The sequence below is a fragment of the Patella vulgata genome, chromosome 2 (assembly GCF_932274485.2).
Source record: "Patella vulgata chromosome 2, xgPatVulg1.2, whole genome shotgun sequence".
Taxonomy (NCBI): domain Eukaryota; kingdom Metazoa; phylum Mollusca; class Gastropoda; family Patellidae; genus Patella; species Patella vulgata.
Window position 1 is genome coordinate 22,082,276 of NC_065880.2, and position 11,787 is coordinate 22,094,062.

An 11,787-nucleotide genomic window follows, 5' to 3' on the forward strand; every position below is an offset into this window, starting at 1 on the left:
AAAAATTCCCGGGGGGAGACCCCCCCCCCCCCCAGGCTGTAATTATATTACGGTCGAAAGTCATTACAATGCGGTCGGCGGTAAAAAGTATTTGGTCGGCGGTAATTACACGACGATCGGCGGTAAAAAGCATTTGGTCGGCGGTGGTCGGCGGTGGTCGGCGGTAAAAAGTACCACCGGATATTTTCAGTCGGTTTACTTATCTATTATGAGCTATTATAGCAAGAACGGTCAACTATTTATATCTAATTGTTACATGTAGATATTTTCAGCAAGGGGTAGATATAGAGCCTGGGTTGATATCTTCAGTAGGATGTTGTTAGTTGGTTGTATTTTACGTCCGCTTCAGCCGAGGGAAAGTAGGAAATCCGTAAAAAATTTTATAGTGATGAGGATCCAATCTCTTTCACAGTATTTATACTGATTAGTTTCCAATCTGTTTCATAGAGGTATTGCGAAGGATTTCTCCTTATAACCCTGTTTATAAAGTTCATATGCATTCTACGTGTGACATCACATCACATTGGTGTCGATTCTTGGTTAGATAGCCCATGCAACATTTACATAACGTTAACGGTCCGGACAAAATGGTGCTTTTTGCTCATTTTATACTCCTCATTTACACAAAATAGGAATTTTTTTTATCCAGATATACTTCAAACACCTTTATTTATTTTTCTATTACTTAAAAAATGTTCTAAATTTAATTTGCAAAAGGAAAAAGTTAATACTGCGAGCTCGTTAACCCGCACTGATGTCACCCCTCTCAGTGATGTTAGCGGCCTAGCGAATATTCACTGCTGGTCAGTGTGATTAGGATCATCCTTGTGGTTAAGGTGATGCAGAGAATTGTGTTTGAAAAAAAAAGCCTGTGTTATGGTCAACAACCGTCCTGATTATTTCAATCTATATATTTTGTCTAAGATTTGTACCAGGGGCAGTAATAATAAATAAATCTATAATGTATGTGATCGATAATGTAGTTTATGACCTCACCGATGTTTTCAAGTGAGTTGCAATGGATTTCAGTTGACTTTCAAATCCAAGTAGCCATTACAAATACAACCCTAACTTAAACCGATTCCACTCGTAGATGGTCAACCCGGATGTCCCTTACAAGATGTCAACTAATGATTTAATTTAGATATACTTAACCTTTTTAAAGACCTATCTATATCCATGTTCGATTATTCTTTGGATATATGGCAGTCGTTAAACCACAATATAAAGAAACTAATCACACCCACTAGTCTCTAATCTTGTACTATCGTGTCCAGTCACGTTTCATTTATATAAGTATATGGTATAGTTGGCAGAGATTTAATGTTTATTAAACACGAGCATATATAATATTATATAAATAACCTGGTAGTGAGAGTTTCTATGGTTGTTTAAGGTATTATTAGTGTTATTTGTCTATAATTATACCCGGTAATTATATTGATTCCTGATATAGAGCTCTATAATTAGTTATTCTCTTGTATCTCATTTTAGCTGACGTCTACAGGCTAAATGCAGAATAATAAATGACTTTAACGTATACCGATTACATATTGTTTGTAAAACTTATCTACATTCACCGTTATCTTACATGAGAATCTTTGATATCAAAAAAGACGAGTAGGAGGTTTTATTTATCACACAATCTTTTCTTACATGCACAAATAAATAAATATAATTCTTTGCTATAGATTTCAATTTTACTGAACCTGATTACATTACAGCGTAGTGATACATCATTTTTTGACAGCAATTCAACCATCGCAAAGTCCTTTATATTGACCCAGTGTTTCCATAAAGGTCAATTAAATAAAAAAAAAATGGTTCATTTTTAATAAAAAAAAATGGTTCATTTTTAATAAAAAAAAAATGGTTCGTTCATTTTTAATAAAAAAAAAATGGTTCATTTTTAATAAAAAAAGAAGTTACCTTTAATAAAAAAAAAATGAACTGTTCTTTGAAAATAAAAAAAAAGTAGCTCCTTTTCAACTGACCAATCAAATTCATGTAAAGCGACATCTCATAATTAAAATAAAATCTACCACCATGAGTATTCAGATGTAAGAATTTATATGTGTAAACGACCTCTCAGTTTTTGATGTGCATATTTATACTCCAAAACGTTCACCATTACAATAGACAGGCTGTATTATGTAAGAGTTGTCTTTGAACATACGAGTGATCAAACCGGTTTTATCTTGGAAATCGATTGGGAATTTTATTAATGTTGAAACATACAAGGCTATAAGAATTATCAAGTGTCCCCTACCACCCTTGGAAATGTCTGTGGTGTGGTGGAAATATGGAACTTTCCGGTGAAAAATGAAATCTGTTTAAGTCCATTCAGTCAAGACAAAAAATAAAGCTTTAGTCTCTACAATTTGTACTATACCAAAGATGTCAGAACTGGATAGACCACCGTTGGATCCCCGCCAACATCATGTTAAGAAGGGGCAGATTTCTGACCAATTGTCTACATTCTTGTTTATTCTACTTGTAACTTATAATAAAGACTTTCGGACCATTTGTGTCACATCATCTATAACAGCACATATTTTGAGAGTGTGGCTGAAGCAATGCATGTTCTCTAAAGTGACCAATGTCCACATCTGGCACTGCAAATACATTTCTTTCTGTGTAATCCTAATACATGTGTGTATATTATATGGAATATTTCTGTAAAACTGAATTTTCATTGAATTGGGATGTAACCCTAAATTAAGTAAAACAGTGTATTGAATTTCAAACAAATACTTCAGAGTTTAACTTAAATCAATTCCGGAAAACAGAATTTTCATTGATTATCAAATTCCTTAATAAATAACATAAATTCCCATGCGTAGTACTCAATTTTACTCATGTTGTAAGTGTTTGCTGACCATCAGAATTCAGCAAAATCTTCCCCCAAAGTCCAGGAAATGGCATTTTAGGGACGGTAGATTCAAATATTTCTCAGACCCCCCCCCCCCCCGTTGAAATACTCGTACCTGCAGTGCATCAGTCGGTTTCATTTTTCCTAAACACCAAAAGAAAATCGATATGAACGCCACCGTCTGATGGATTGGGGAACCGCCAAGAAGAATATCAGTCGAAAATGGTTCAATCAATGGTTCAGATTTCTGCAAAATCCTCCCCCAAAGTCCAGGACCCCCCCCCCCCCCCTAGAAATACTCGTACCTGCCGTCTCATTTTTCCTAAACACCAAAAGAAAATGAGATTGGGGAATCCCCAAAGGGAATATCAGTCGAAAATGGTTCAACCCCGTTCAGTAGTAACCAAGTTATGACGTATTGAATATGTGTAAAATGCAATTCCTCTACAAGCTATATAAATGGGATATGGTCAAAGGCCAATCTCTTGACGGGTCTCCCAAGTCGGGAGATTTTCTACCGTTGATTTTTGTTTTAATAATTAAATGTTAAACAATCAATTTGATTACATTTACTATGGGTTACGCCGTGGAAAATTTGATATTTTCCGAAAAATCCAAATGGCACAACAGGACTTTAATCTAAAAGAAAATTCCAGAAAACAGAATTTCCATTGATTTTGAGTCAACAAAGAAATTCAGTCAAATATTAACGAGACCCACGAAACGCGAACCTAATCTTTAGCTCTGTCATACTCAGTAGTATATACCAAATGTCATTCAAAGCTTAATTTTAAAAACAAATCCCAGAAACGACACACCGACAAAGGGACAAACGGACCGAAGAAAACCTATAGTCCTCACCGGTTTTACATGTATAATATTGGGGATTAAGACAGAAAGAGGGGAACCCGACCCGGTGCTTAAGATGGCGTTAAAATAATGAAATATCGTGTTATTTTATATGTATTGTTATAAAACTGTGCTCCTTTTTTATTTTGATATACAGGCGACATACATACAACATCAGTAGTGTGAGCACCCTTTGAATCCAGAGTTTGCATGGAAATGAAATGTAGTTTAATATCCTGCTTTTCTGCACCAACCAGGCACCAAACATCCACCACTCTTCAACGAATTCCAACTTTCGAGGGTTCTTTTATGTGTATACACGCCATCGTGTACACGGGACCACGTAGCCGCATAAACGATAATCAGATATATTGTATATTGCTGCCAGGTTCCTTTCGATGTAGTTATATTCGTTCTTATGCTGTGCCAAGCTTAATTTGCCCATAGATATTGCCCAAAGCAGCTTATGTATCAGTCGTATAAAATCACATATAGCTATGCTGACATTATGAAAATACAGAAAGGAAAGCATCTCACCGAATTTCCCGAAAAACATAAATAACTAAATATATCTTCTAGAACGTAATTTCAGTTAGGAAACAAAAGAACCTCTATTTTTCTCTTATCTTTGAGGTTATAGAAAATTTGTTCTTTAAAGGGTTCCCTTTCCGACGAATAATGAGGCACTTCTCACGAAACCTTTACTTGATGCCACAAGACTGTGAATTCAACATACACCGAATAAGCGCTACATATCCACCAAGGGTGCTTTTGAGGAAAACCATACGAAAATTATGATACAATACGGAATTATGCATACATCCAGTGCAATCGGAAGAATTAATTTGGGTCGAAACCCGACATAAATTTTGAGTTGGTCGCTTAAAGCCCGAGGATTATTCCAGTGGGGCTTTCTAAGTTCGATTCATTAACCGTCATCCAGACTCGTATTTTGTATCAGGCATATATTTGATATTCCTACATCACTGTACCAAAGTCTAAATTATGCTGTGATGTAAAATAAAAGCCAAAGCCTATAAGCTTTCTGTAAAAGGCGCAGTGACTCCGTATTAAATTGACTTGACAATGACAGGGTGGGTAGTCAAAATCTCAAACCTGTGGCGAGTTTACAAGATATGAGTAACGACAATATACCTTCAACGTATTAAAATGACTTGTAAAAATAAGAACATGAAACAATTCCAAGCTAAAATTCGACACACGAATACAAATTTTAATTTTAGCCCCGTTTTCCGTTGTGATATATTTATTATTGATATTTTCTAGACTGTAAGTCTGGGATTGACGAATATACATTAATCCATCCAAATTATTGATGAAATGAACTAAATTATATAAAATCACATTATGGCATGTCCTGTTTGAACTAAAATACATTACAAGTTCGAACGGCAATAACGTACTAAAGGCTTACGTTGAAGTCATGCTGGATTTAATTCACTGAACGAGCGTCATCGAAATAATATGTAGGCACTGGTATACGAACATGTAATTATCATAGGCTAGATATAGATAAATCACAGGGGAAGCTGCTATAATAGTTTCGTTCAATAGACTATATTGAGGCGTGCAAGTCGATGCAAAATATTCATAGGTTGAAGCAATTATTTATATCAATAGTACGAAAATCTATTTGAAGGCACATAATTAAAACACACAAAACGGGACTATATTTAATTGGTTTGTTAAACTTTCAAATGCACGAGATTATATTTTCCACGTAGGGTGTTTGTTTTCCTTTTAATTGCACTCCATCTTTTCCATTTACTTTTTCACGTTTTATTTTACGTTGCATAAACCCATTACATGACCATTGTGAACAATTAATAGGCAGTTCCACCCGACCTTCAGAAACTGAAAACACGATGTACGCCGTACGATATGGCGACAGGATACCTAAATGCCACAGAAATCTTAACTGAAGATAGTCCTGCCATTGTGAATTCAAGTCAACAGTCCAACCATGCATTCCGAACCGACGGTGGTGTAGAAGTAAGTAATTTAAATGATTCAAGACCCATCTTTTCATTTTCAATGATTTTCCTGTCCAACCGTTCTAGAGCTTTCCACAAGCCTTGATTGATAACGATATCCGGTTTTCTACGTTTCACCGTTTTGAAAGCTAAATCTAAAGATATTTTGTAATGGCTCATTAAATATTGTATAATGGCTGCCGCCGATCGAGATTTACCATGGTAACTATAGATCAGAACGGATTTATGACATTTCCTTGCACCTTCAATAAAATTGTTTATTTCCTCAAAGTATTGTTCCATGCTCTCCCATTCAATATCATCCACTGCAATGTAGAGCTTGGAACGGAAATGTAATTTGTCTATACAGAAGCAAGGACATTCCAACTTGCGTCCTGGCACTGAAAAGTTAGGAGGAACATTGGCAATGTCAACAAGGGCGTTTATGTTGGCTTTACACAAGGCCGGTTCATTGTAGGCACTTTCGATGCTTCCCAAATAAAGGTAGCTTAAAATTCGATACAGGTGACTTTTTGAATCCGTTTGGCCGCATTGATAGATAGCGTGTTGATTGGAGCATGATGAAGCGTTCGAAGATATCGGAAAATCAATGCTATGGTTTTTAGTAAGTATCTTTCTCGGTCCACGATTCGGAGACGCGTCCATACCAGTTCGGATATGTGGTTTTAATTGCCCAGATTGAATGTTTTTAAAGGTTGGACTGAGCGACGGTTTAATGACTGGCACTTTTGCACGGGACGTCGTCTGTTCTTGACTTCCGGTTTCGCTTAACACCGACGAGAAATGATGACAGTGTTTTATAGGTGAATCGCTCGTATTGGTATCCATATTCTGTTCCGCGACAATCTTGGTCTCGTGAAAATCAGGAAAGTTATTAAGCGAGTCAAAATGTGTGCTTTGACTTTGTCGCCTTTCTGAACTCATTAACTTTCTGGTAAATAAACTATTGATCTGAGCTCTGCTTTTATTCAATATCACGCTTAACACGTCTCCAACACTATTCTGTCTTTTTAGCTCCTTGAGGAAAGGCCTTGGTGGCAGGGCTTTAGCCACATTTTTATCAGAAAGATCCGAATCAGCTCTCATCAGACGTTTGATTTTCTCCCCCTTGAGTCCACTGCTATGTACATTACATTGTACATGACTGACATCGAGAGAACTTGCTCCATTCACTGCCATTTCATTGACGATCCCGTTCTCTTTATCCGTGTTTGGGTTCCGCATAATCCAAGAAATTGTTATTCAATCCCGCATCTGGAATTAAACAAACATAAATAAGAAAGAAAGAATTAATTTCTTGTTGGGACAAGTCTGCCATCCTCGTTGAGTTAATTATCGTGATTGATGACAGCCCAGGACTTATAAAACTACAACAAATGATGAACTACTTCATCGACCGTATCTTTTAATCAATATGACTATCAATTATTACATACTCCGGTCCTTGCGCCCTTGAGACTTCAGTATAAGAAAAAATCTCTGGTTGGAAACAACAAACTCTATAACAGGATGTAATATACATCGATAATAAGGCACATATCTATGGAATCATATTGCACATCCTCGCCTATTACTGCCCATCAAAGTGATAGCTTATAAAATTATAAACGTCCATTAAATCAACAGCAGAAAAGGGAAACATTGTATTCATGACGCACCAAATGATATTAATTTATCAATATTCCGATAATACGTTATTATGTAAAATACGGCTTCGCGCAATATTGCTTCTATTGTTGTTAATTGTCTGAATAGTCCAACAGCCATCAACAATGGCTGCCAACATGTATTAAACATATGGATTAATAAATTGAGGCTATTCTATGTATATATTCCCGGTGGATCTCGGCGTTATCAACTCTATAGAATTTCCCATCATCGAGCGGTCTAATTAATTATACGATGGCGCATTTTACTTCCTACACGAATTGCGTGCATTTACAGGAAGGGTTTTAGTCGCACCTGGGAAGAGACAGTTCACAGCAATGGACAATGGGTTGATTATCTGAGAATTAATAGGAGGCTGGGGTTGAGAGGGGATCGGGTCCTGGGGTGTTGTATAGATCGTTGCAATATACAAACGATTCTAACAGACATAGCCTACAGTGCTATTTAGTGTTACCTAAGATTTCGTTTGGGTGGGAAGAAAAATTGAGGTCTATCCGTGGCACGCACGTAAATGAGACCTCTAAAGTTGGAAATCGACGCTGTACGTGCAAACATTTTCTTCCTATCCTTTTGACCATAGAGAGTAAATTTAACGATATGTTAGTCTCAAAATGACAGAATTACTGAACTGTTGACCTCTTACTTTCATTAGTTATATTTGTTTATTTTTACGGAGATATTCGATCTAGATCCGTTCAAATGTTAAAATATATAATTGACACAGACTCATCGAAATCCAAACGTTTCATGTGTTCCGCAATCTCGAGAACGACATAAAAATATGTGCATGAAGATAGGTACTAAAGGACGAAATGGCCCAATTCTATCCAATGTAAGTAAATGGAAAAGTGAGAAGTTTCGTGTTTTCAAAACATTTCAACATAAAGTGTTTATTCCATAGATAGAGTAGCTGATCAGACTGCAGTAAGATATTTGTAAACACTGTATTTGTTTTGTCAGATTCTAGATAAAATATGTTGAATGTGTTATCTTCATGGTTCCCACTCCTCCAATCCCTTTAATTGTTAACAACAACGTAAAAACGTGACTCACAACAATATACGCCTTATATATCTGTGGGTCCGTAGTCGAGCAATCAGTGGACTGGACTTTACTAGAATCCCAGTCTGGGCCTTGAGGAATCTCTGAGATTTTTCAAGCCAGGCATGGTGGAACTTGCAGTTATGTCAAGTACAGTGCCCCTTACTGGCGTGCAAGTAAAAGAACCATTACTATTTGGAAGTTCATGCCACTGCCCGGGTAAAATCATATACCTTTTATTGTACTCATAACCATGGAAATTAACATATCATGTTTAGTCTAGAAATAAACAAAAATATTATGCGTTTGAAATTTTCGCTCTGTTGTTATCTCTATGTCCATCAAATAATAACGTTTATGTAAATGGCGTTCGGTGTCCTGATTTATATGTATGAAATATTAAATCATAAATAAATGTTATTATGTGATGGCTACAGAGATAACAACAGTACGCAAATTTCAAACGCATAATTCTCAATACGTAAATATTTCAGATTTGTCGGTTCGCCAGACAAGCGACGAATTATACACCCAAACCAGAAGGAAGCAAATTAATATAAGCCTACTTGGCTTGTTTTTGTATCCTATTATTTATGCGTTTTACATAATATTCTCGAAATAAATACTGTTTAAACCAATGCACCGTAGCCTAAATGCCTTTAAAAGCAGATTATACGAAATGAAAATGTTGTCGCAGCTGTATCAATTCTATCCCAAAGGTAATTATGGCGTTTCTTACAGGTGTTATAAACTAGCAAATACATGACAGTTGTAGGTAGATAGCGTCGGTCTAATTAAAAATGTTGATGTCGGTCTCATTAAAAATGATACAAACTATACATTCCGGTTTACTTGTGAAATTTATGGAGAACAAAAACAAAAACACCCACTCACAAAACAAAGGAAGTGTCATATCATTGCTATCAATAGATTAGATACCTGTCAACAGAAATGTGCCGGTTAAAGAAAACGGGAATGTCAGGGGGTCTTTAACGTGATACCACGGCAAACCAGATAGGAAAATCCCAGGAACTTCTGTTAGAGAGCCAGCGCCATACTCGTTGACAATTAGTGGCTAGCTAAATACTGTGGAGTAATCTATACATCAAAGAATATAAAATGATCAACTCACCTAAATAATTAAAACATGTAGGCAGATCAGTTATTAGAATTTCTTCACTTCAATTCAATTCCAGTTTTCCACAGTTTCAGTCAAATCGTGTTTATGTTATATATAGTCTTACCAAGTATCGACGTACAGTATATAAATTCCCCATTGCACGAATAGCCAAATCACGTGACGTAAACCATCCAATACATTAACGAACTGTAAAGATGTCGCCATGACAACGCAAGACAACGATGGAAGACACAATTGGGATAAATAGTTTATATAAACGTATCTATATGCTATGTGTGTATACACATAATGATGTCGTGGTATTGAGTTCTTGCAAATTGCGTATCGATTTTCAGAGTTACATTTCAGACATGGGAATAAAAAGACATGGTTGCATTACAAAATGTATTAAATTAAGTCTTTTATGATCATTATGTCAGTCTTTCGTCGTTTATTTTTGGTTGCATATTATTTTATAATCGCCAATTAGAATTCATTTAAACATACATTATAATATGCAAGAGCTAAATCTGTCTAGTGCAGGTCTTTCTTTAGGCCTGAAATGTTTTCTAAATGATTAATTAGTCATTAATTAACCTATCCAGACCTTAATCAACTCTAGATGGCATCGCTAGCCCACGATCTTAAGTGGATTGTGAGCCGATTTACTGCATAACTTTCCTTTACGATTAAACGATTAAATGGATAATCGAGACTATACTGTTTATCGTACTGACTTTAGTAATGATGACCGAGGCTAGGCAGAAATTCCATTCGCTTAGTTCTCGGTTCATAGTGGATCAATTTGAATGAAATTTTTAGCAAGCCTGTGATCGTTAGTGGATTATGAGCCGATTTACTGCATAATTTTCCTTCACGATTTAACGATTAAATGGATAATCGAGACTAAGCTGTTTATCGTACTGACTTCAGTAATGATGATCGAGGCTAGGCAGAAATTTCAATCGCTTAGTTCTGGGTTCATAGTGGATCAATTTGAATGAAATTTTCAGCAAATTGCCCTTACATTATCTGGTTTTGCCAACTCGTTATCGAATCTCCCATAATGTATCTTTAATTGTACATGCAGGGAATTATGACGTAATTTCCAGAAGTCATGGTTATTTTAAGCCATTCGTCCTGGTTCTTAAAATCTCTAACTTTACTATGAGTCGCGTGCACAGCAACAAACCTTTTTTTTTCTACAAAATTTGTTTAATAATTTGAGATTGTTTTAGACAATACTAAAGAAACGGGTAGGTATAGACACGTAGAATACGCCCGGTTCGGACAGTCCTGATTGGAGATACTAGGCTTGAATGAAATTTGCAGTTTGCAGTCATCTTTTCGATTCATTAACACAAAGTTAAGAATTGGTCAGTATAAGGAGTCAAGTATGGCTAACTCCAACATAATCTCTTTCAGATCCGTAGCAGACAAGAATTAGACCAGGGTAAGATATGCACTTCTATATTTGAGGAGAAGTTGGAATGCAGAAGAAAGTTAAAGTGTTAGCTTGTCAAGCGATTATTGACCAAAATGAAGACAGAAGGTTTGCCATGTTTCACATGGGTCCGGAAAAGACCTGGTAACAGTTTTGAACAGGATACAAGCAAATGACAAGGCTGATAGGAAACAGTGCTAGAAAAGGCAAACGTATAGTTCGTACATGCAAGCAACAGAGGCACGGGTATAGATGCGTGTGGCATTGCCGTAGCTAGACATTTGTCAGGAAGAAGATCTCCATACTATATAGACGTGATCTACGACGCAGATCCATGTCGGTCTTCAATCGTAGACAGTGGACCAGAAAGAGGATTCTCCTGTCACGTCTTAATTAAAACATTGATAATGATGAAAACAACGAAAGATACTCGTGGAATCCAATGAACGTTAGAACCAAAGTTAGACAAATTGGATTTTGCAAGAGGAATGCTGTCAAAGACGAATATATTATGCAAGCTGTTGCAAAGACCGATAACACCAAGATCCGACATAGTCAGGATTTCTAAAGAACATTTTACTCGATTTGAGACAGTAGTAGTCGAGCAGTCACAGTGGTTGAATCTCAGAGTGTGTGGAAAAGAACCTTGGGGTTTTACAAACCCGATTCCCACGCATGGCGCTTGGCAAGGAATGTGTCTTGTATGGATATGACGAAAAATCCACCCGTGTACACAAAAGAACCCCGGACAATTATATTTCGATGAAGAGTATGGGCG

At 36.4% G+C, this 11,787-nt stretch overlaps 1 protein-coding gene across 1 annotated transcript; it reads right to left on the reverse strand.

Moving 5' to 3' along the window:
• Positions 1 to 3,749: 3,749 nt before the first annotated feature.
• On the reverse strand, positions 3,750 to 9,719 carry LOC126811609 (uncharacterized). Its single transcript, XM_050537316.1, has 2 exons — positions 9,578 to 9,719; positions 3,750 to 6,990 (listed from the first exon to the last, which is right to left on the reverse strand). Exon 2 carries the CDS (start codon positions 6,958 to 6,960, stop codon positions 5,692 to 5,694), a length of 1,269 nt encoding a protein of 422 aa, XP_050393273.1. The 5' UTR covers positions 6,961 to 6,990; positions 9,578 to 9,719; the 3' UTR covers positions 3,750 to 5,691.
• Between the last annotated feature and the right edge of the window lie 2,068 nt (positions 9,720 to 11,787).

Excerpts from the sequence above, each read along its gene's own strand:
- LOC126811609 (XM_050537316.1), bottom strand. The coding sequence starts at position 6,960 with ATGCGGAACCCAAACACGGATAAAGAGAACGGGATCGTCAATGAAATG.